Source organism: Hippopotamus amphibius, chromosome 12 (assembly GCF_030028045.1).
Source record: "Hippopotamus amphibius kiboko isolate mHipAmp2 chromosome 12, mHipAmp2.hap2, whole genome shotgun sequence".
Classification (NCBI taxonomy): domain Eukaryota; kingdom Metazoa; phylum Chordata; class Mammalia; order Artiodactyla; family Hippopotamidae; genus Hippopotamus; species Hippopotamus amphibius.
In genome coordinates this window covers 24,869,025-24,894,793 of record NC_080197.1, presented here as the reverse complement: position 1 = coordinate 24,894,793, position 25,769 = coordinate 24,869,025, and the positions used below count along the sequence as shown (strand labels likewise).

The window sequence follows — 25,769 nt, the reverse complement described above, 5'->3', positions numbered from 1 at the left end:
CGACACCCAGGCTTCCAGTCCAGCGCCCCATGGGTCCCGACTCTGAAGCTGGGAGCCCCCACTGTCAAAAACTACAGAAAAGGCTGGCTGCAGCAGGAACAAATCTCCAGCTGCCCTGCCACCCCGGCTAAGCCTGCGTTCTCATGAGAGCTCCTGCCAGGAGCTCCCCTCATCTTCTCCTTCAGTCACGCTCTGGGACCACCTCTCCCTGAGGCCCTCCCCAGACTTCACCACTTGGGTCCCTCTCATCCTAGGCAATTTCAGGCCAGGAGAAGAAGGGTGTGTTTCAGGTTTTTTTGTGCATTTTACTGGCAAAAATGTTTTTTTATTTTTATTTCATTAAAATGTCACCCATGCCCATCAGAGGGGGATGGATGATAGAGAAAAGTAAAAGCCAAGAAAATCACCTGGAGAGCCACCGCCCTGACCCTGACCACGTGGGTGTTTGGTGCAGCTACTTCCAGACATTTCTGTCTCCTTGCTAGAGGCTGGAAGTTTGACACCAGCGCGGCCACACTGAACCAATTCACCTTGGCATTATGGTTTTTTCTTACCTTTCATGTCCACCTGGTTTTCGAATCGGTCCAGTGACAGAGTAACACAGCGCACCAGCATGTTGGAGTCCACCAGCGAGCTGTTGATCTGCTTCAGGAACACCTGGAACTGGAGTGGAGGCTGGGCTGACAGGGGTGGTAGGCTCTCGGCTGGAGGCAGCCAGGGCCCAGGGCGTGCAGGCACTGCAGCAGGCACCCCCGTACCCTGGCCCAGCTATTTCCAACAGGAAGACCAAAGCTCAGACAAACTTGGTGCCCTGCCCTCACCACCTAATGAGCAGCCCCAGCAAGAGCTTGACCAGATCTTCTGACACCATGTCCAGTGTTTCCTGCACTGAAAGGACTGCTGTCATTTCTATTTCAACTAGTCTGAGCTGAGTTTCTGCCACACACACTGTGAGCCTGACACACCAGGCCTAGTGCTGCCCTTCTGGGGTTCATCATGGCACTCAGCATACTGTGTCAGAATCATTTCCAAGCCCATCTGCTCCTGCTCGCCCACAAGCAGCTGAGACTTTCATTCCTGTGTACCCAGGGTCTAGCACAGTGGCTGGCACAGAGCGAGGGCTAATGAATGTTTGCTGACAGCTGCCCACTGACTCCCCAGGACTCTCCCATTTAAAATCGGCACCTGAAGACTGGCAAGGACCAGGGCTCCAACGTAACTTCTGGACGATGTGGCAAACCCCACGGAACCCTGCGTTAGACTTACCTTTGCGTCAGTGTTGATGTATTTATTGAATCTCTTGAATGCATCAACGTTAAACTTCATCAGCTCCCCCAGGAGGTCAAAGTAACTCTGGAGCACATCCCGTGACTTGCACTCACTGTCCACAATGCAGTAGAGGATGTGCTGGCGGTGGGAGAGGACAGGGTGAAGGCGGGCAGGCGGCTGATCCCGGGGCCAACAAGCACATATGGCTGCCGCCCCCAGGCTGCGCTCATCTAAGCTGCCCACCGCCTGCCTCCCCAACCCTGGCGCATAGCTCAGACCACGTGGCATTAGCTCCGAGAAAGCATCCAGGTTGATGGAACCTGCTCCCCTGTCTAGACTCTCATCTGAGAATGCTGGTGGCTCCAAGGGCAGGGCCAGGCCTGACACACCTCACCAGGAAGTGGGGTGAGGGCGCAGAGGATGGGCTGTGTAGCTACAACCTCTCTTGCTTGCCCAGGTCTGAGCTAAAGTGTCTGGAAGATGGCCAGACTCTCCAGCTCGTAGGGAGGGAGCTGTCACCAGAGGTAACACTGGCCACTGCCTGAGCACCGGGGCCATTCAAGTGAAGCACAGGGTTTACGGACATGGACACATTTTGACCCCATGGTTTGTCTTTACGTTAATGAATGAAAAAGTTTACACTAAAATCAATGAATTTTTATCAAGAATATAAAGCAATTTAACTCCTTGAGGAAGTTTTCTATGACAGTTAAACTTTGAAGTTGCACATACTGATTTGGATCGATTCTTTTCCTTATGGATTTCATAACAATTCATGGGTCAGTCTCTGTATCTTTTTTTTTTTTTAAACCAATTGTAGCTTTGGACATTTTGCCCTACCCCTCTTTGTAAATTCTGCTTTTTCTGGAGGCCATTTTTCAATAAAGGGAAATTAACTTTTAGTCAGCAGCAAAATATCCTCAGGGTCAAAAGGCCTTGCTGAGCAACTTTACAGACTCCTATAATCCTCCATGGCCAGCCCCAGATCCCTCAATCACCCACTAAGCACCGTGGGGAACCCAGAGTTGAAAGCTCGGGGGAAATAACAGGGCGACCTGCACTGGCATTTTAAGATAAAGAGACCTGGTCTGCTTCTGCCAGCTCTCTAGGTCTCAGGACAGGAAAGCAATGCATGGGGCTGGGGGCAGAAGGGGAGAAGGGGACACCCGACACCCTGCCTCCTCCTCCGGGCCATTACCTCCAGAAGGCCTCGCTTCAGCAGGAACATCTGGTCTGCATAGGAGGTGGTCCCTCGGAGGAAACTCTCCACAGCCCGGGCCTGCCAAAACCTGCGACCCAAATGTTGACCCCTGGCCCAGGTGGCTAAGACTGCCCTCTTCTGGCCCATGTTCCATTCACCAAGGGGCTGGGAGATGTTTGCTGCCTTTTCGTTTATCCAACAGACATTTACTGAACATCTACCAGGCATCGGGCCTTATACTAGCACTGGGGACACATCAAGAGCCCCATCCTCAGGGAGCTGACAGTTCAGTGGGGAACAGTCCTCTATGTGGTTCGTCTGGAAGGAGCTGTGTCTCGGAGAAGGCGGCATCTAGGATAAAGGGCTGGCCCCGGGAGTCATGTGTAAAAACACACTCTAGGCTCTGCCCCTTCAGAGGAACAGGAGGACGCGGAAGAGAGGGGCTGGGAATGCATGAGGGAACCTGACAGACGTGTGGACGGCCCACTGAGCTCATTTCTGATGGGCTGTCCCAGAGAAGAGGTGGCTGATGTTGACTGAGTGGCCCCGCTCCGGAGGGCAGAGCTGGGATCCATGAGGGGATGTCAGGACAAGGCAGGGTGAGGTGACAGGGGACCCTTGGACATGGAGCCTCCTGACAGCTCACACCCACCCTGATGGACTGCCTCCCTCACCTGCTACTCCGGTACACAGCCTTCAAGACTCAACTTAGTTGAGTCTGAGGAACTGAGACGCCCTCCCTGTCTGCACCCACCCCACCAGCCTTTCCTCTGCTCCCACAGCTCCCGGGGCAGGTCCTGGCTCCGAGCCTTTCCACACTGCATCCCCCACACAGGTTTCTTTACACGCTTGTCTCCCACAACCCAGGGAACTCCACGTGGGCAGGGACTGTAGCTCCCACTTCTCCCCGACCTGCCCAGCACCAGCACAGAGTAGGTGCCTGGTGAATGCTTGGTCAGTTCTTGACACACACTGCTGGCACGCAGCAGAAGCTAGTAAGTATGTGATGAGTCAACACAAGGGTTACTTTCCCTGACAGAAACCAGAAGTCCTGGGTGGAAGCTGGTGACTAAGAAGGTATTTCTAACAGCTTAAGAAACACTTGGCTCCTGGGCCCTCGAGAGTGGCAGGAGCGTGTCCCAGATCTACCTGAAAGATGACTCAGCTGGCTCCTTCTTCATGACCTGCAGCAGACGAGTTAATAAGCCCCTCTTTCCATCACACACCAAACTCCTGAAATAAAACAGACAGGAACACTGGTGGCAGATCTGAGAGGCTGGCAGAGGCCAAATTCCACTTGGCTGGAAGACTATGTCTTGGGGCCCTGGGGCTGGGTGTCTCTGCTGGCTTAGGTGGGTAAAAAACATGGGGACATTTCCAAACCTACAGGATGTCCTCCCTCCTCTCTACCTGGGTCCAGAGCACCCTAAGGACTCCTGCAATCTCAGAAATAAACAGCCAAATGCACTCTCACATTTCAGGGCATACTTCCCTGCCTAGACTCACTGACAAGTGATCAGAGGCCAAAAACACATCCAGAGTCACACAGGGCTCAGAACTACTGGAGGAAGGGCTGCTTATACAAAAGTGCATTTGAACCGCCATGACAGAGTCTAGCAGAGGGGGCAAGGTCTGCGCCAAGAGGGTGAGACAGGGAGTACCCTGGGCACCAGGTTCAGCTCCAGCTGGCCCTGGACAAGTACCTGAGCTTCCGGGCCTCCACTTCCTGGTCTAGGGAGCAAAGACAGTAAACGAGGAAAGGACTCAGGCTGCATTATGGGGGGAGAGAGAGCCAAGCAGGCATGGATTCCAGGCCCTTAAACTCCCCCTTCAAACAGAGCACCTCTCCTATTAGACCACTAAAGGCACCAGGGTGGGACTATATTCAATTTCATTTGAACAAAGATTTCTGCTGCTTTAAAAGCAAAAACGAAAACAAAAAAAGGCTGGAGAATTATGACTTGGGTTGCTGGACAGTCTTCCTTGACCTGACCCCTGTGACCTCCTTCTGCTCCAGAAAGTGAGGCAAAGTATAACCCAGCTAACGGGACTTGGCAGGGGGCAGGAAAGGAGCACGTCGACAAAGCTGAGTGACAAGGGAGTGGGCAGAGCATATATAACCTTTGTGTCCGAGCTCCTGCCCCCCAGCCTGCAAAGTGGAGGTGATGATGGTACTTCCCTCCGAGGCTGCTGCAGGGCTCCAGTGAGATAACGCAGGTGACGGGAGGACAATGCCCGGCACACAGGAGCCCTCAGGACACTGTAGCTACCCATGAATGAGAAAGGACAAGTACGTACACCCGTGTGCACCCATCTGTGTGTCCCGGGACACGCAGGCAGCCAGGGTGGGGCGGGCCACAGCTGCACCCCACCCACACTCACCTGTCAGTGTTGAGGACAGCTTCCACCTCAGGGATGTTGGCCTTGAGAGAGATGGCGCTGAGTTCGTTCAGCTCTTGGTTGTTGAGCAGTAGATACTTGTTTCTGAAACAAATGTGTTGGAGGTGGTAAAGGACAGGAACTGGGGCTGCCACATCAACACGGGGCTAGTTCCCTGCCCACTTCCTGTGAAGGGAATCTGAGAAGCCCCTGGGTACCTGCTGCCAGCACCACTTACCCCGAGCCAGCATTCTGCAGGGCACACAGCCCACTGCTCTCAGGCTGTGGGAGTCTCCCTGGCCCCAACGCCCACCCTCTGCCTGCCACGTCCACTAACGAGGCCCCTTTCCTTAGCATCTCTAGGCCTTTCTTTTGCCACTGAACATTTCTATTTAATTTCTCAAGGGCACTTCCAACTCAGTGATGTCCAAATCAAACTCATCATCTTACTCCTCCAGCCTGGCCCTATTCCAGCATTCCCACCAGGAGCCTGAGTCGGCTGTGACACTCCCTCCTTCCCGCTTCACATCCGGGCCTCTTGTCACCCAAGTCATGTGGACAGAATCAGCTTCCTAAATGGTCTCCCCACAGGAATCAATCCCACACACAGCACCCAGCACGATCTTCAGGAAACTGGAATCTGATTATGTCACTCCCATGAAAAACATTCCCACAGCTTCACACTGCTTTAGAATATATAAAATCCAAGCTTGTGAACATGACCCATCAGATTTAAGAGTCTAATGAAAGCTAGGGACCTAATTCCTCAGGGAAAAAGGGACACATTCACAATATACTGGTGCCATTTTTCAGAGAGTTGACATACTTGGTGGCGCTTAAGGCTTTCAGACAGAGAACCTCTCAAAGAGGAAAATCAACAAGATCCAGACAAAAGCTGCAAAGTGAAGGCCCCTGAGGCCACATGTGTCCCCAGGCATGTCCTATTAGCTTACACACTATTTCAAAAGAATTTAAACCAGCACTTAAAAATCAGGACCTTTCATATAAATCTTAATTTCTGGCTTTCCTTGGGGGAAAAACTAAGAAGCAGTGGGCCCTGTTTCCTGTACACCAACAGCTGGTAAGAGCTGCGCGGCGGCTGCTTGTATTCCAGCTCATCAAGGTCTCCCCGATGCCAAGGTCAAGGGTCAGCTGCTCCCCTGCACTGTTTCCTTATAGCAGAAAATCATTCTCTAATACATTCTCCATCAAAGGCTGAACAGTAAAAAATGAGAGGGAAGAATGTGTTTCAAGGAAAATAAGAGAGAGTACATCTCCTTGTACAGGTGAAGAATATTCCATCTGCTCAACATGAAAATACTCCGCCCACTTTAGCCATCTGAGGTTCCTGCCAGTCCCTGCGAACAGCCAAGCTGTCCGCTCCTGGCTCAGAGGGACAGACTGTTGAGAGCTGTATTGACTCCAAGGGTAAAAAGGGGCCAGCAACTTCCGCACTCACGTCCAAGGTGGCTGTGAGAGCAAAGGGAAAGCTCAGTGTAGTGCTTGGCATAAAGGAAGGGCTGGACGAGTGGCAGCTCTTATCGTGGAAGTGCAGCCCCACGCGATCACACTGAGGTGCAGCGGCCCTCGTAGCTCCCAGGTCCTCCTGAGCTGAGGTCAGTGATGAGACAAAGGGAGGAGAGAAGAGAGCAAGACCACTCACCCCCCAGGGACAGTTCGTACTTACTCATGGTGGTCGCTGAAACTCTGGAGGAGCCTCAAAAACTGTATCTTCAAGGTGATGTCCTGAAATACATGTGCATCCTCGATGTTAAAAACAACCACAATGTTCCAGAAGAAAACAAAAGGCTCTGGTGAGAGCCTGGGCATCATTCTGCTTCTCTGAGCCCCTGTCCTCACGTACAGTGAGGACTTCTCTTTAGTCAGAAAACTCTTTGTCCACATCCGGCCAACAGCAGATTAAACTAACGTAGTCCCTTCCTGTTAAAAACACCCCAACATACTGGATAAAAATAACGGACATTATTTTACATGTGTGGCTAATTTCATAGGAAAGAAAGAAAATTCCAATAGAATCAACAACGAAAAAAGGACTGAGTTCAGAGCAGTGAGCACAAGAGCTGATGGCTGGCAGCTCTGGGCAGGTGGAGTAGAAATGAGACTTATTCTGGCCAGGGCTTGGGTTTCAATGCTCTGCAGGGACCCGACAGAAACGTGGGCCCGTGTAAAGCCTGCAGACCATATACATTTGGTGAAAAAAAGGTTAGAAATACTCCACCTACCAGCCCAGGGAGTTGGCAAAGAAGCCTGTCTCGGCCAGGGTGCTGCTCGTGGTGGAGGGGAGCCCCCAGGTCCCAAGGAGGACCCTGGGCTCTCACTACCAGAGCGAGAAGGCAGACCCTCAACAGGAAAACTTGCTGTTGGACACTGTGCCCCCTGACGTACCTTGCAGACAAAAGCCAAATGTTCTATAGGACTACTTCCAGGGCCCAGGCTACACAGGGAACCACAGGGAAAACCAGCCCCCCCACCCCCGGGGTGACCATCTACAAACAGTACAGAACACAAGGCAACACTCCACCCCGAGGTGAGTCTGAAGACTCATGAGCAATCCAAAAAAGTCCATAAAAAAGTATGTTATGAATGATGAGAGATAAAACTAAAGACAGAAAATGCAACAGAACAAAAGATAACATAATGACCAAGCAGTTTTTGACAAGGATCCAGATAAAATGTCTAGAAATGGAGAATATATTCACCTGAAATTAACTCAAATGGATATGCTGAAAGGTAAATCTGACAAAACCAAGGAGAAAAACAGTAAACCGGAAGATACAGCACTGAGGAAGTCCCCAGAACGCATATTGACCAGGGAGGACCCACGGCACTGGGCCCTGACAGCCGTGCAGCACCTTCCCCCTCGTGCTGATGGCCAATGATCTTCCTTTTGCAAGAAACAGAGGCTCAGAGATTCAGTGACTCGTTCAAGCTCTCCCAAAAGCTAAGTCGCACAACAGGCCTCCTCACTTCTGGTTCAGTGCTCTCTAGGGCACCAGGAGAGACACCAGGCAGAGGTGAGCTCTCGACCCTTACGAAACAGAAAACCTTTTTTGGAGGCAGACCACTGGCATGGTTCTGGAAGGCAAACCTATTATCCACGGATATAGATTACAATGGGGCAGAGAATAGAATGAGGAAGAACTTGCTGCTCTGTAGTGGAGTGGGTGGCCCTGCCTGAAGGGAAGTGAGTGCCCTGCCCGGAGGTGAACAAGGGGAGGCTGACTAGAGGGCCTCAAAAGGGATTTCTGGACAGATGAAGCGTGAGGGGTCAGATCCTTCCCAAGGTGGCTTCCAATTATCAGATTACACAGGCTATGACTTTCAGTTTCTGCTCTACTCTCAAAGAATGAGATTTCAAAGGGCCAACGGCAGGTCTTAAGACAACTACTTCTGGCAAGCAAAGCCCATCTGTCACCGGGGTCCCTGCTCACCGGGCTACAGTCACAGTTTTGATTGTGACCGTGGAGGACAAGAGCAGATGCTGAATGCTTCCTCCAAATCAGTTTGTCAAACAAATTATTCAGCCCGGGGATCAGCTTGAATTCCGCAATCATTCTGTGAACCTGGATAGGGAAGGAAGGCAAAAGCATTACAACAAATGTGCTGTGAAGATCTATCAAAGCCTGGGCGTGCCTGGACAACGCGTCTTCAGGACGAAGAAAGCACTGCTGAGGTTTAAGGAAAACATCTGCACTTACTCCACCACTCCCACTAGGCACAAATATACCTTTAAACTCTCTAGGAGACAATACTGGTAAAATTAGATGCTTCATGGAAGAACCCTGAATGTTCAGGATTAGAGGAGAGAAAGGCTTCACTGATACTCATTTATACCTTTTAATACAGAACTATGTGAATTACTGACCTATTAAAATTTTTTTTACATAGCATAAAACAAAGCTATTACTACTTTTCAGGGCTGCTGTAAGGATAAAGTCAGAAAATGTATGTCTATTCCAGAGCACAGCCCCAGAGCTTATTAATTCCCATTTTACAGAGAAAAGGGAAGTTTAGCAGGACTGATGTGCCCAAGGCAGGGATGGAAATGTCACCCTAACTCAGGTGCTCTGACCCGAAAGCCTGCCCCTTCCCAACCCACTACAGGCTGGTGTTTATCTTGGGCAACCAGCTTGACAATGCTGTGACTCTGGGCAACATTCTTCTTTGAGCCAGAGTCCCTTGATGGAAAATGAGGAATGATGAAGCTATTGAAAGGGCTCAGTGAGGTAATGTGGGGGAAGCCCAGGGCCTGACTTATAGGAATTGCTGGAAAAAATGACTGTTGTATTGATTATTTTCACTAGCACCAGAGGGATGGCACTTCTGATATTTGGCAAGCACTTCCACTCTAGTGATTTCAACTTAGCCAAGACTGGTCAGAGACCTTGGCCCAAATGCACTCCAAGTAAGAGCCTTCCGTGAAACTTGGCCAGGGAAACCTTTCCCCTTGCTATCCTGGTCTAGGCAGGGTCTGTGAATCCGTGTCCCAACAGCACCTGGCATGGTAAATGCTGACTGTGCAAATAAGGACACACCAGCGAACACTGGTTCTCAGGAAGGCAGGGTCCTGAGGCCAGCTGATGGTCCCTCCCAAGGAAGCAGCGGCCGTGATCACAGTTTAACTAAAGACCACAATGATTCACAGAAGCTTGGTAAAAGGAAGGCTCAGGGAGCAGGGAACTGTCGTGGTGAGGGGACAAAAAGAACAGTCAGGGTAGCAGAGTTTAAATCCTGGCTCTGTCGATGCCTGGAGACTTGAGAGCACGGCCCTTTTTTGTACCTTGGTTTTCATAAGCATCAAGTGGCGTGGAGGTCACCACCTGCTGTATAACTTACCAACTACTCCCAAATGCAAATATGAATGACTACGAAAGTGCCTTGAAAAAGAAAAAGCACTCAACACAGGTAAGACATCATGACTAATATTTTTTATAGGAAATATATTCCATATTGAAGGAAGGAGCCCCAGTCAGGGTAGGCTCTTATCCAGTGTCCTAGTTCTAAGGGCCAACCATAGGCTGATGGCCCCCAAAGTCATACCTCCAGGCCCTACCCCTCCCCTAACTCCAGGGGCAGGTAACCCAAGTGCCAATTCTAACAGACACCTAAACCTAACCTGCTCAAACTGAACTCCTCCCCTTCCTCCCTTTAGACGTCTGTCCCTCCACTCCTTTCCCACCATCTTAACCATGTCAATAAATGGCAAATCATTCCTCCCGCCTGCACGGAAAGAGGTAAGGAAGTTACCTTTAACTCCTCTGTCCACTTATGTCTACATCTAACCTATTAGCAAATCTTACCTCTTCTACCTTCAAAATAGATCCAGAACCCAAGCACTTCTTACCACTCCTGCCACCGACATGCGGGTCCTAACTACTGTCAGCTTTCACACAGCAGCCAGAGGACAGCTTCCATTTCACTTGGAGTAAACACCGGAATCCTTAAATGGCCTATGAAAGCCCGATGCGACCTGGCGCCCCTGCCACCCTCCCCCCGCCTCTCCTTGCTGCTGGTCCCATCTATCCCCCAGCTTCCCTACTGTTCCACCAACCCACCAGGCAGGCTCCCACCTACTTCCCATCAGGGCCTGCTCCCTCTAGCTGGCAGGCTGCCTCGGGGGCTGGCATGCCTGGCCTCCTTGCCTTCTTCAGGATACTGCCAGGCCAGAGGTCATCTTTTCAGCCAGTCTTTCCCCTGCTACCCACTCTAAAATTGCTCCTCACTTATAAACTTGGGATAACTGCACCCATCTCACAGAGAGCTTTGTGAGAGTACAGCCTCTGACTCAAAAAGGTGCTCGAAGGCTACGGAGCTCCCCGTTCCCCTTAACCCCCCCCTCCCCCCGGGTTTAGTTTCAAGCCCGGGAGAACGTGGAGGGAGCAGGAGGGAGCCACTTATCCATCCTGAGAGGAGTGCTGCGTACGCCAGAGCCCTCCCCGCCTCCCTGCTCCTCCCTTCTGGAACCGCTCCAAGGCTCAGGGAACTCAGCATGGCTGGACCCACCCCTCATCGCGGTCTAGGTTTCATAACCTGACACAGCTCTGGCCCAGCACTCCAAGCCCCCGTCAGACGGGCAACTCTTCCGGTGCATCTGCAGGGCAGACACACACCCTTGATTCTGCACATTAACAAGGTCAGCTAGCATGGCTGCGCCATACCCTTCTGCCCTGGGCACCAATGCTCTGTCTACAAATGTTGCCCACAGCAAGGCACAGTGGGAAGACTACAAGCTCCAGAATCAGATGGGTTTCCTGATGTGTAAGACAGGGATAGAGAACCTAACCCCTCACTTTGCTGGGTTAGAGGCAGAGCCACTGTGAGAGGTGGCCTAACAGAGTACCAGGGACACCACAGCGCCTGGGAAGCATGTGCTTCTGGCTCCTCCGGCTCTGAGGTGTGGGGGAGGGGCCCACCTGGTTTCGCTGACGCCCCATCAGCAGCACGCAGAGGACATAGAGCACTTCCAGTTTGTACATGATCTCATGCATGATCTTCATTGACTGAGGCAGCTGGGTCCTAGTTGACGTGTGAGGCAGGCCATTCTCCTCAGAAGCCCCTGGAGGAGGGAACACAATGGAGGCTGAGACAGCCACCAGGAGAGAGGGTTCAGTCACTGCTCGTGAGGAAACATGTTTCTGCCCCTCAAACCTGCTCTGAACAGACGTGAGGGAACAGAGCTATTAGACTGGGCCTTGAGTCCGCGACAGAGACTTTGAAATCTACAAAACTCCCTCCAAGCCACCAGGGGTCAGGGAAGCTTAGAAACATGGACGGACTCTGCAATTCTATCCCATCAGCTTTTAACACACAGTAAAAATACTCTGACACAGCCAATGCGGTAACCTGATCCACCCCCTCCCCCCATATTCCGCTCTCCTGCCACCATCGGACTCCCACCATCCCCACCCCTAGAAAGTGCTCAGACAGGTGTCCAGCAGCAAATTGTGTCAAATTCTCTTCAGGTCACAAAGTACTCTGAGTACTTGGTCCCTCTGCCTAGATTCCACAAGGGGGCGCTGCTGAAGGACTAAAAGGGATCCTTTGTGAAGATTTTTTTCCTCCTATTTTTCAAACAACAGCCATGGAAAGTCTCCTAAGGCAGATGAGGCATCACGACTGGTACCAGTGATACAGATGAACATATTATCTACTAGTAGATTTTCATTTTACCCAATTTTATTATCAGCAACAACAGCAACAGCTACCTAATATTTACGGGACATAACATGCGTCAGGCATTGTGTTTTGGGCTTTAGATAAACCATCTCATTTACTCTACTACCCAGTCAACAAAAAAGTCTCAGTGGGTCACAGAGGCCACAGTGGAGTGTACTCTTGGGAACGCGGCAGAGCAAAGGGATGAAGACTGAGGGCTGTGGAAAGACAACTTGCTGGCTGTGTGACCCTAGGCAAGTCACCTCCTCGTCAGGCTTCTGAGTGCTCTGTAAACAGGAAGCACAGCAGTGTTGCAGTGGTCGGCTAGAGTTCCTGTGAGGAGTAAAGGAGGACACAAGAAAGCCCAGCACCTAGTTCTTGGGAAGCCTTACTCTAAGGTCCCTATTATTTTAAAAAGTCAGAGTCAGGAGACCTTAGGATTTACTTCCCCTTAGTCTTCCTCATCTTTAAGGTGAAAGGATGAATCAGCAATTACTAAGGTCCTTTCAAGCTCCTACTAAAACTGTTGCCCTAGAGGCCTTTAGAAAAGGCCAGAAAATCTATGTGGTACAGCACACCGGTGATGAGACACATTCAGGTGAGGCGCGCGCAGCCAAGATTTCTGTATGGTGATATCATGACATAAGAACCTAATTTACTCCACCCTATAAACTTGGAACTATTTTTTCCAGCCATGTTACATCATTAACATAAAAGCTGAAAAATGATCAGCTGTTGAACGAAGCATGACCCAGAGGCAGCGTAGCACAGGGGCTAAGGACTCGGAGCCAGGCTGCTGGGTGGCTTTGGGGAAATCTGTTGACATGTCTATGCTTCAGTATCCATCCTTATCTGCAAAACAGGAATAATGGCAACAGTACATATTTCTTACCAATGTTGCAAAGATTAAACGATTTAATAAGTTTAGAGTGGTAAAAAAATGCCAGGCACACGTACCCAACATACAAGTATGTGTTAAAAGAAGTAGAAAACTAACTCTGAGCTTTTTTGCTAATGCATGCTTGCTATTTGTTTTCTTCCTTTTAATCTGCAAGCTCAAAATGGCAAGTGAAGTGGCAGGGGAAAAGACTAAGAAAAATTTACTGGAGAGAATCTGATTGAGAAAATTCTATCTATTCACATATATTTTCTTGCATGTTGGGAGAAAAACCATAATTACTCAATTTACGTTTTGGGACTCCTTGGCCCGGCTCCCAGAACAGCTGAAGAGTCAGCTGATTTGTAAAGAGAATCTGAAGGGCTATCATACAGAACCATGCCTCTGCTGCACACCCGCCGTTTTGCCTCCGGCACCTCAGTGTCCTCATCATCTAGCTCGGGGGTCTGGGGTGGGGGCACTGCAGGAGAGGATGTCTGTGAAGAAGCAGGTGCTGCGGATGGCGCACGAGCCCTCCTCAGTAATGAACGTCTGTGGAGAAAGAGAGATGCAGGCAGCCTGGACTCTTCGGAGTCACTGCCAACTTTTAGTGCCTAGTTTGCAAAGGCCTGACAAGAAACTCTCTGGGATAAATATTTTCAAAAATCATAGTCCTCAAAGCAATGGCCAGAGCTTACTAACAAGGTAATTCCCAAGGATGAGGATGGAACCTAGTTTAAGAGGCCTGTGCGTCCCTGCAAATCTCTTCAGCTCCAAAATACTGATTAAAGTGGATACCACCCTCCATATATCTGTACTGTACCCTGGGGTACACTCACTTAAAAAGGAAACAAAACAGCTTTGAGCTATAATTCACATGTCATACAATTCACCCCTTTCAAGCATACAATTCATTGGCCTTTAATATATTCACAGACTTGTGCAGCTATCTCCACAATCAATATTAGAGCATGTGTATCACCCCCAAAAGAAATCTTGGACTTCCCTGGTGGTGCAGTGGTTAAGACCCCATGCTCCCAATGCAGGGGGCCTGGGTTTGATCCCTGGTCAGGGAACTAAATCCCACATGCATGCCACAACTAAGGAGCCTGCCTGCCGCAACTAAGGAGCCAATGAGCTGCAACTAAGACCTGGCACAACCAAAAGAAATCCTGTTCGAATTAGCAGCCACTCCCCATTTCCCGCCAAGCCCCTACAGCTCCAGGCATCCACTAGACTACTTTCCCTCTCTATGGAATTGCCTATTCAGGACATTTTGTATAAATGGAATCATACAACTTGTGGTATTTTGTTTCTAGCACAATGTTTTCGAGGTTCATTCAGGTTGCAGTATGTATCTGTGTTTCATTTTTTAAACTACTGAATAACATTCTGTCACATAACTCTGGACATTTGAGTTGTTTCCATATTTTGCCTATAATAAATCTGCTACTATGAACATTCGTGTATAAGTTTCTGTGTAAACATATGTTTTCATTTCTCTTGGGTATATACCTAGAAGAGGAATTTCTAGGTCATAGAGAAACTATGTCTAACCTTCTGAGTAACTGCCAGACTGTTTTCCACAGCGGCTGCACCATTCTGCAGGCCCACCGACAGGGAATGAGGGCTCTGATTTCTCCATCTTCTTGCTGACACATGTTATCTGCCTTTTTGATGATAATCGTCCTAGTGGGTGTGGAGTGGTACCTGACTGTGGGTTGGACTTGCACTTCCCTGATGGCTACTGATGTTGAGCATGTTTTCATGTGCTTGCTAACTATTCTTATATCTTCGTTGGAGAAAGTCTATTCAGATCTTTTGTCCATAATTTGAAATGGGTTGTCTTTTCATTATTGAGCTGCAGGAGTTCTTTATATCTTCTAGATACAAGTCCCTTATTAGATATATAGTTTGCAAAAATGTTCTCCCATCTGGCTTTTCACTTTCTTGATGGTGTTTTTTGAAGCACAAAGATTTTAATTTTAATGAAGTCCAATCTACCTATTTTTCATTTGGTTGCCTGTGCTTAAGGTGTCATCTGAGAAACCATCACCAAATCCAAAGTCAAAGATTTATCCCTGTTTTCTTCTAAGCGTTTTATAGGATTAGCTCTTACATTTAGGTCTTTGATCCTTTTGAGTTCATTTTTATATATGATTGTGAGGTGGGGGGTCCAACTTCATTCTTTTCCATGTGGATATCTAATGGTCCCAGTGCCATTTGTTGAAAAGACTACTGTTTCCCCAATTGAATGGTCTTGGCACTCTTGTTGAATATCAACTGACCATATAAGTGAGGGTTTATTTCTGAATTCTCAATTCTACTTCATTGCATCTCTCTCTCTTTACACCAGTAGCCCACTGTCTTGATTAATACAGCTTTGTACTAAGTTGAAAAATTGGAAATGTAAGTCCTCCAACCTTGTTCTTCCTCAAGATTGTCCTGTTTTGGGCCCCATGCATTTCCAAATGAATTTTAGGATCAGCTAGTCCATTTCTGCAAAGAAGCTAGCAGGGATTGTGATAGAGACCATGTTGAATCTGTAGACAGATCTGCAGATCGAAGTGTGAAATACTGCTACTTTAAAATACTGACTCTTCTGCTTCATGAACATAAGCTGTCTTTACATTTATTTAGGTTTTCTTTCTTTAACAACGATGTTTTGTAATTTTCAGAGTATAAGTTTTATATTTCTTTGCTAAATTTATCACTATTTTATTCTTTTTTGACACTCAAATGAAATTGTTTTAATTTCATTTTTGATTTGTTCATTGCTACTGTATAGAAATACAACTGATTTTTTGTATACTGATATTCTATCCTGAAACTTTGTTGAACGAACTTGTTTACTGGTTTATCGGTTTTTTAGTGGATCCTTAGGTTTTTCTATATACAAGACTGTCATCTGTGACTAGAGATAGTTTTACTTCTTCCTCATCTGGATGCTTTTTATTTTTTTTCTTGCCTAACTACTTAGCCAGAACCTCCAGTACAATGCTGAATGGAAGTGGTAAGAGCAGACATCTTTGTCTTGTTCTGATCTTAGTGAGGGAAAAGCTTTTCAGTCTTTGGCTGTTAAGTATAATGTTGGCTGTGGGTTTTTTGTAGATGCCTTTTAACAGGTTGAGGAATTCCCTTCTATTCCTAGTTTGAACGTTATCATGAAGATGAATTCTGTCAAATGCTTTTTCTGCATCTACTGAAATAATCATGTAATTTTAATTAATTAATTAATTAATTAATTTATTTAATTGGCTGTGTTGGGTCTTCATTGCTGCACATGGGCTTTCTCTAGCTGCGGCGAGTGGGGGCTACTTTTCCTTGTGGTGCGCAGGCTTCTCATTGTGCTGGCCTGTCTTGTTGCAGAGCACGGGCTCCAGGCACATGGGCTTCAGTAGTTGCGGCACATGGGCTCAATAGTTGTGGCTCATGGGCTCTAGAGCACAGGCTCAACAGTTGTGGTGCACGGGCTTAGTTGCTCCACGGCATGTGGTATCTTCCTGGGGCAGGGATCGAACCCGTGTCCCCTGCATTGGCAGGCGGATTCTTACCCACTGCGCCACCTAGGAAGTCCAATCATGTAATTTTTATCCATTCTACTGATATGGTATATTAAATTGATTTTCTTACACTGAGCCAACCTTGCATAAATCCCACTTAGTCATGTATATATACTCCATCAGGTGTATAATCCTTTTTTGTTGCTGTATTTGGTTTGCTAGTACTCTGTTGAGGGGTTTTGCATCTATACTTGTAAGATACACTAGTCTGTAATTTCCTTAGTTTTTTTTTTTTTTTTTTGGTATCAGGGTAATATGGCTTCATAGAATGAGTTAAGAAATGTTCTTTCCTCCTCTATTTTATGGAAGAGTCTATGATGTATTGGTGTTACTTCTTTAAATGGCTGGTAGAACTAACCAGTGAAGACTCTGGGGCCAGGTCTTATCTTTGGGGTAGTTTTTCATCACTAATTCAGTATCTTGTTATAGGTCTGTTCAGATTTTCTATTTCTTCCTGAGTCATTTGCAGGAGTTTGTGTCTTTCTTACAATTTTTCCATTTCATCTAGGTTATCTAATTTATTGGTATACAGTTTTTTTTTAATTTATTTATTTTATTTATTTGGCTGTGTCAGGTCTTAGTGCAGCATGCAGGATATTTCGTTGCAGTGCATGGGCTTCTCTCTAGTTGTGGCATGAGGGCTCCAGAGCATGCAGGCTCAACAGTTGCGACACACGGGCTTTCCAGTGGTGGTGTGTGGGCTCTAGAGCATGAGGCTCAGTAGTTGTGGCACAAGGGCTTAGTTGCCCCACAGCATGTGGGATCTTAGTTCCCCAACCAGGGATCAAACACGCGTCCCCTGCATTGGAAGGCGGATTCTTAACCACTGGACCACCAGGGAAGTCCTGGCATACAGTTATAGTATTCTCTTAGAGTCCTTTTTAAAAATCTTTGTAAGGTTGGCTATAACATACCCTCTTTCATTTGTGATTTTAGTAATTTGAATCTTGTCTCTTTTTTGCTTTGGTCAGTGTAGCTAAAGGTTTGTCAATTTTGTTGATCTTTTCAAAGAACTAACTTTTGGTCTTGTGGATTTTCTCTACTGTTTTTCTGTACCTCTCATTAATTTCCAATCCAATCCTTTTTTTTTTTTTTCTCATCTGTTTGCTTTGGGAATATAGTTTGCTCTTCTTTTTTCAATGATTTAAGGTGAAAAGTGAGGTTATTTTTTGAAATCTTTTAGAATGTAGGCGTTTACAGCTATAAATTTCTAAGCATGCTTTAGCTGCATTCCGTAAGTTTGGTATGTTGTACCTTCATTTTCATTCATCTCAAAGTATCTTCTTCTTTCCTTTAAGATTTTATCTTTGAACCATCAGTTATTTAAAAGTATATTGCTTAATTTCCACATATTTGTGAATTTCCCTAATTTTTTTCTGCTATTAATTTCTAATATCACTCCCTTGTGATTGGGGTACAATTTTAATCCTTTTAACTTTTCTGAGGTTTTTTTGTTGTTGTTGTTGGCCTAGCATATGGTCTATCCTGGAGAACATTCCACATGCACTTGAGAAGAATATGTACTCTATAGTTGTTGGGTGGGGTGTTCTATATATATCAGTTTAGTCTAGTTGGCTTACAGTGTTGCTGAAGTCTTCTATTTCCTTGTTGATCTTCTGTATAGTTGCCCATTGAAAATGGGTTATTAAAGTGTCCAACTACTAGGTTGAACTGTTTATTTCTCTCTTCAAATCTGTTAGTTTTTGCTTCATTTACTTAATTTTGGCTCTGTTGTTAAGATACATATGTGTTTATAACTGTTATATCTTCTTGATAGATTCACCCTTTTACATTACTATAAAATCTACTTTTAAAGTCTCTGATAACATTTTTTGTTTTAAAGTCTTAGTACCACCACTACAGTTTTCTTATGGTTGTCCTTTGCATGATGTATCTGCTTCTGTCATTTACTTTCAACCTATTTCCATCTCTGAACAGAAAGTACGAGGGTAAGTCAAAAATTATCCACATTCCAGTTACAGTAAAACTTCTGCTGGCCGCACTGTCTTATTAGTGCTTTCTATTCAAGGCTGTCTCCCCAGCCACTGCTGTGCAGGTGTGAACATGTTACATCAGTTCATTTGTGCGAGCAAAAATGGATGCCCCATTTGTGATTTACGTGAAAGAAGAGCAGCATGCAGTGATTCATTTTTTGTGGTCTAAGGGTGTACCTGGTGCCATTATTTATCAAAGACTGTGCGCAGTATGGAGAAAGCGTTTTGCCGCGAAGAAGTGTGTATGAACGGATAGAGATGCTTATTGAAGAGCTAAAGCCTAAACTTCAAATTAAACGCATAGGACTGCTATCCCAGGGCACTGTGATCTTGCATGACAATGCATGTCCGCACACTTCTGCTCACACTGTCAACACTCTGCAAAAACTTCATTTAGAGGTGTTAAAGCATCCTCCCCATAGTCCTAATCTTGCTCCATCAGACTTTCACCTGTTTGGTCTCCTGAAAGCAGCCCTGTGAGGATGAAGATTCACTTCTGATGAAGAAGTGAAGACAGTGGTGCATTCCTGGCTCACAGCTCAGCCTAAAACATCTTTTAATGAGGGAATACAAAAGCTTGTTGACAGATGGACAAAGTATATTGAAAAGCAAGGAGATTATGTTGAAAAATGATGTATTTGTCTTTTCTAACAGTTAACTAAAATAAATTCTACAGCCAGAGTGCGGATAATTTTTGACTCACCCTCATATGTATCTTATAGGCTGCATATAATTGGAGCTTTGTATTTATTTACTAATTTTTACTTATTTATTTTTTAAAATTTATTTATTTATTGGCTGCGTTGGGTTTTCGTTGCTGTGTGCAGGCTTTCTCTAGTTGCAGTGAGTGGGGGCTACTCTTCATTGTGGTGTGCGGGCTCCTCATTGCGGTGGCTTCTCTTGTTATGCAGCACAGGCTCTAAGTGCATGGGCTTCAGTAGTTGTGGCACACAGGCTCAAGAGTTGTGGCTCACAGGCTCTACAGCACAGGCTCAGTAGTGTGGCACACAGGCTTAGTTGCTCCATAGCATGCGGGATCTTCCTGGAGCAGGGACTGAACCCACGTCCCTTGCATTGGCAGGCAAATTCTTAACCACTGCACCACCTAGGAAGTCCCAACTGGAGCTTTTTAAAAAAATCCAACATGACAATCTGTTTTTTTGAATGAATTATTTAATCCATTCACATTTAACGTTATTATTGACAGAGTTGGATTTACTTCTGCCTTTTACTTTTTGTTTTCTATATAGCTCACTGCTTTTTTTTTTATTCCTCTAGTTCTCCTTTAACATTTTCTTTTTTGCATTAAGTAAACATTTTCTAGTATAACACTGTAATTCCTTTAATGACTTTCTCACTATATTTCTAAAGTTACTTTCTTAGCAGTCACTACAGAGCTTGCCTACCATACATATTTTAACTTGACAGACTCTTTTTCAGATATAAACTAACTTAATTCCAGGGCTCCTACAGCTCCCTCTTCCCCCTTTTTGTGCTATTATTATGCATACTACATCTACATATGCTAAAAACCAAACAATACAATATACTGTACAATACATTGTATACACTGTTACACAACACATTATTATTACTTTACAAAATTTTATGTGTGTTAAAGAAGCTGAGAAAAGGCAAGCAAGTAAATATTTATAGTCTGCTATACTGACCCGCTTATTTACCATTTTGATTTTCTTCACTGATTCCTGTCAATCTGAGTTACTATCTTGTCTAATATCCTCACTCCAATACAACTTTGGTCCCAACCACTTTCTTTGACCTGTTATCGTCAAATATATTACATTCCTATATGTTACAGGTTCAACAATATAATTATACAGTTTTATACAAGTGCTTTTGAAATTAGGTAAGGAGAAGAAATATGCACTTATATTGTCTTTTATAATTATATAATTACCTTCACTGATGCTCCGTTTTTTTTGGTGTGTGAATTTGAATTACTGGCTGAGGTCACTTGCTTTTAGCTGGTATTTCTCGTAAGACAGGTCTGCTAGTAGAGGATTCCCTAAGTTCTTATTTATCTAGGAAGATGTTTATTGTACCTTCACTTTTGAAAGGTTTTACTGGATAGAATTCTTGGCTGAGTTTTTCCCCAGCACTTTGAATATGTCATCCCACTCCCTCATGGCCTCTACCATTTCTGATGAGAAGTCAACTGATATAATCTTATTGGGATACTCTTGAACATGATGAGTCATTTTTCTCTTGCTACTTTCAAGATTTTCTCTCTCTTTCAGCATTTTCATTATGATGTGTCTGGGCGAATCTTTTGAGTTTATTCTACCTGCAATTCTTTGAACTTCTCAGATGTGTACATTAATCAAATTTGGGAAGTTTTCAGCTATTATTTCTTTGAATATTTTTTCTGTTCCTGTCCCTCTCAGTGAACTTTTCATTCCAGTTATATTTTTCATCTCTGGAACTTCCATTTGGCTTTTTATATCTCTTAGCTCATTATTAATATTTTCTACTTGATGACACATTGTCATCACTGCTTCTTTGAGCATAGTTTCCTTTAGTTCTTTGACCATATTTATAATGGCTGCTTTGAAGTCTTTGTTAATTCTGATATCTGGGCTCTCTCACAGCCAATTTCTGCTGCCTGCTTTCTCCTATGTTTGGGTCATACTTTCCTGTTTCTTTGCGTGTCTCAATTTTTATTAAAAACTGGACATTTTAAGTAAATACTGTAGTAACTCTTGATAATGATCCCTCCCTCTCCCTCCTTTCAGGGCCTGTTGTTTTCTTGTTTATCTGTTCAGTGACCTGGCTGGCCTATTTCAGTAAACTCTATTTTCTGAGGACTGATGAGGTCCTCTGGCAGAGTGCAGCCTTGGGCACATGTCCCTGGATAACAGTGTTTTAGCAGGGCTCTCTTTGTCTGGTTCTTTCCCTGGTCTCTCTGTTAATCTTTCTGCCTCATCTGGTATGAAACTCAGTTGTCAGGCTCCACTAACTGCTGGCTGAATTCTCTACTACTTTTGACAATGCTTTGAGGCATATACTGCTCCAAAGTCTGATTCAATTAAATTGAGGCAGGGGTAGTTTTTGAGACTGAGATTTGTTTTGACCTCAGCTTTAAGTTCTTCTTAGCCACCACTTTCCCTGGTCCTCTCTGGTGAACTAGCTGCCATGTGGTTTGGCTTTTTGGTCTCAATTAAAAAGAGCTCCTTTTATTTTCTAACCACCAAAATCTATACTGTTTTTGAGAATGACCTTGAACTCAAACTTCCCAACATTCTGTTCTTACCTATTACCTCTCCTCCTGGCAAAATCTCATGCTGCTATTCTGACCAGGACTGGTAGCCTCTATAGTCTTCTCAGCTTGCCTCTCCCTACACGGTGGAACCTCTGTCCTATAAGTGAGCTGGGGCAAGGGCGATAAGGGTCATGGAATTCTTGGTCTGCTGGGCCAGGGCAGGGCTTCTGTACTATGAGTACGGTACAGAGGTGGGTAGAGGGAAGGAGCCCCTGGCATTATGCTAAATGAAATAAATCAGAGAAAGACAAATACTGTATGATATCATTTATATGTAGCATCTAAAAAAGCTGAACTCAGAGAAACAGAGTGGTGCTTACCAGCGGTTAGGGGTGGAGGAAATGGGGAGTTACTGGTCAAAGAACACAAACTTCCAGTTATAAGATCAACAAGTTCCGGGTATCCAATGTATAGAATGGTGATTATAGCTAATAATACTGTATCATATACTTGAATGTTGCTAAGAGAGTAGATCTTAAATATTCTCACCAGAAAAAAAGAAATGGTAATTATGTGATGGGACAGAGGTGTTAGCTAATGCTATAGTGGTAATCATGTTACAATATATAAACGTATGAAATCAACATGTTCTACAAGTCAAACTTACACAATATTACATGTTGATTATATCTCAAGAAAGTTGAGGAAAGGGATGGAGGGCGAGAGGGAGGAAAGGGAAGGGAGGAAGGAAAAGGAAGGGGAGGGAAGAGAGAAAGGAAAGAAGAAAGGAGCCCCTCCTTCTTGGTTATATTCATCAAGGATTTAGCCTCTTCCACTTGGAGCTGGAAGGGATGAGAAAAGCTGGTAGCCTGCCCCTCGCAGTGAGATTCTGTACTCCTTGTTTGGAAGCTGAGGGAGTCCTGCCTTTTTGGCCACACCTGTCCAGAGTGGTACTTGCATCAAGCAGAAATTCTAGTGTCATAGGTTCTCAATGTTCCCACTGAATTGTAGATTTTCTGGAAGAAATGTTTCCCCACTTGCTGTATGCTCTGAGAACAACTTCCACAGACTTTACGTGGATGTTTGTTGTTGTTGTTGTTGTGTACAGGCTTTGTTTAGTTTTACTGACCAAGCAGGTCCATGGAGCTCCACACACTGCCATCCCAGGAGCGAAACTCCTCCCTTCACTTCTATCTGCAGGATTCCAGCGGGAATTCCTGCGTTTGTACAACTTCACCCCCGAGTCAAATGCTTTGGGTTGAGCACCTCACCCAAAACAGGCCAGAGTAGTTCACTAAGAAGCTGGAGCTATGACTAGGAGTCCACACATTTACTAGGTAGCCTACTCATCAGAATGGAGAAAAAACAAGACTAAAGAAATGTGTAGAAAGAAGTGGAAATAGAGAAAGAACCCTCTGGGTTCCTAAGAATGCTACGGTATGGTTCCAGTCGATTCCTTGGGTTCTGCAATCACACCCGTCTCTGAAATCAGGTCTGATTTGAGGGAGCTCAAAGAGGTTCTGTCATTAGCTATCGAAAATCTTAACAATCATGATCCAGGACTGCCCTGAGGGAAATTCTACTTTGAGCAAATTTCAACTTATTCTCCTTGGAAAAGAGGTCAAGAATGGCTCTAGGAACCCACAGGAATGCTCCCCACCTCTCAGGAGACCCACCCTGAGTACCTTGATTGTGCTCAGATTCCTCATTAGCCACTCGCATCAGGGCATCTAGCACCAAAGCATTGTCTAGCCAGGTGTACCACTCCTCCAACTCCTGAAGGAAGCTGGCTGTGCCCGTTGACTCTGACACCTTTCGAGTCGCCAGCTTGCAAAGCCGCTCAACAAAACCAGGGATGCTGAGAAGGGCCGCTGTTGAGGAAAGAACAAGAGGAAATGTCAAAACAGAAACCAGTTCTAAAGCCCTCAACAAACAACCAGCTCCTCACCTGCATGAGAGGAATTATTCTTAATATGACAGCAGTTAGTCAGGGCTTCCTTTAAAATGAAATGCCAACTCAAGGTAGAATAGAATAAAGTTATAAAAACAAGTTCAATTTTAGCAGGTGCAGGGAAACAGACTATCTTATATCTACTGGTGGGCATATAAATTGGAATAACCTTTATGCCTTAAATCTGTGTCTTCAAGCTAGGAAGTCCATTTCTGGAAATTTACCATAAACAAATAACTAATTATATATACACAGGTATCTGTATAGAAAGGTTCATTGATGTGGTTTCTATAACAGCAAAAAGTAGAGATAACTATATGTTCATTAATAGCATACTGATTAAACATGATGCATCCATGCAGTGCAATACAGCACACAGACACTAGGAACAATGACACATACATCTCTACACAGCAACTCCAGAGAGATGTTTAAATTTCCTTGTTAAAGAAGTAAATTATTAAACAGTATTGGCTTAAGCCCATTTTCTTTAAAATTTTAAAAGTTTTCTCTTTAAAATATGCACATTATATACACACACACACACATATAAAGAATGGAAACATATATACCAAGGTATTTACTGTGGCTGTTCCTGAGTAGGAGAGGATATAAATGCTTCTTTTAAAACTACTCAACTATGGTTTGATTTTCCTATCACACACACATACTAGCAGGAAGAAATAAAGACAAGTTTTTCTTTTTTTTAAGGTAAAGAAAGAAACTGAATAATTACCCAGCTCCTATTTCCACCAGTCCCATTTTACTCACAATGAACAGTAAGACAGAAATTCTGGTCAGAATAAAGGAGATAATAAACTTTGAAGGCAGGGAATCCAGGTTCAAATCTTGGCTCCGAAATTTAACCTTCTTTAAAATAAAGCTAATGTCTGTATGTATTTGCTTGTGTATGCATTAAATTTTCTTGGAAGGACAGAAAACTGTGGTTGCCAAAGGCAGAAGAATAAAGCTACTGGGAATAGAGTGGGAGGGAAACTTTTCAGTGGACACCTTTTTGAATTTGTAGATTTTCTGAACCATGCAAATGTATCATCTAATCAAAAAATAACTAGATATTTCAAAATATCAAGATATTAATTTGGGGAGTACAATACGTTACTGATGTTTAAGGAGTCATTATTTTATGGAAGCACTGAAATATATGCAGGTGAAATCTTATAATGTCTGGGATATGCTTCAAAATAATCCAAAGTGAGGAAGGGAGGAGTAAATGAGGGTAGAGATAAAGACAGGCCATCAGTTGATAACTGTTGAAGGTAGGTAATAGGTAAATGGGGATCATTATACTGTCATTTTCATGTCTCTGCTTTTATATGTGTGAAATCTCCCATAGTAAAAAAATTTTAAGTAAACCTTAAAAGAATATAACATTAAAGAAAATTCTTTAAAAATAAAATAAATAAAAACAAAGCAATTAGGAGGATTACACGAAGTCATATGAATTTAGTCCCAGCAAAGAGCTTGGCAAATCATCTTAGCCCCCTTTCCATCCTCTATAAATTAGTGAGTGACTATAAAATAATGTATGACCTCATTAATTAAAAAAAGGTGAATTAAGACTACATTGAGGGACTTCCCTGGTGGTCCAGTGGTTGGGACTTTGCCTTCCAAAGCAGGGGGGTGCAGGTTCGATACCTGGTCAGGGAGCTGGGATCCACATGCCTCACGGCCAAAAAACCAAAACATAAAACAGAAGCGATACTGAAACAAATTCAATAAAGATTTTAAAAATGATCCATATCAAAAAAACTTAAAAAAAAAAGACACTGAAATTAACTTTTCCTTGAAAAGTTAAACATAGAATTACCATATGACCTAGCAATTCCATCCTAAGCACATACTCAAAAGAAGTGAAAACAAGTGCTCTAATAAATACGTGTGTATGCACGTGTTCAAAGCAGCACTATTTATAACAGTCAAAAGGTGGAAATAGGGACTTCCCTGGTGGTACAGTAGTTAAGACTCCAAGCTCCCAATACAGGGGGGCTCGGGTTCAATCCTTGGTCAGGGAACTAGAATCCCACATGCATGCTACAACTAAGAATTTGCAGGCCACAACTGAGGAGCCTGTGAGCCACAACTAAGGAGCCTGCTGGCCACAACCAAGAAGCAGGCGGG

General features: G+C 44.9%; 1 protein-coding gene across 4 annotated transcripts in view; it reads right to left on the bottom strand.

Annotated features, from left to right (window-relative positions):
• Positions 1 to 25,769, bottom strand: part of TRPC4AP (transient receptor potential cation channel subfamily C member 4 associated protein) — a 71,223-nt gene that overhangs the window by 2,397 nt on the left and 43,057 nt on the right. For 3 of the 4 annotated variants that reach the window (XM_057700878.1, XM_057700879.1, XM_057700881.1), the window contains 9 exons: positions 23,365 to 23,550; positions 11,284 to 11,450; positions 8,302 to 8,433; positions 6,537 to 6,595; positions 4,853 to 4,954; positions 3,620 to 3,703; positions 2,468 to 2,558; positions 1,267 to 1,407; positions 555 to 663 (listed from right to left, as the gene is read on the bottom strand). In XM_057700878.1, the coding sequence (XP_057556861.1) occupies positions 555 to 663; positions 1,267 to 1,407; positions 2,468 to 2,558; positions 3,620 to 3,703; positions 4,853 to 4,954; positions 6,537 to 6,595; positions 8,302 to 8,433; positions 11,284 to 11,450; positions 23,365 to 23,550 (1,071 nt within the window). The remainder of the gene's footprint in view (positions 1 to 554; positions 664 to 1,266; positions 1,408 to 2,467; positions 2,559 to 3,619; positions 3,704 to 4,852; positions 4,955 to 6,536; positions 6,596 to 8,301; positions 8,434 to 11,283; positions 11,451 to 23,364; positions 23,551 to 25,769) is intronic. The other variant, XM_057700880.1, reaches the window with a different exon arrangement.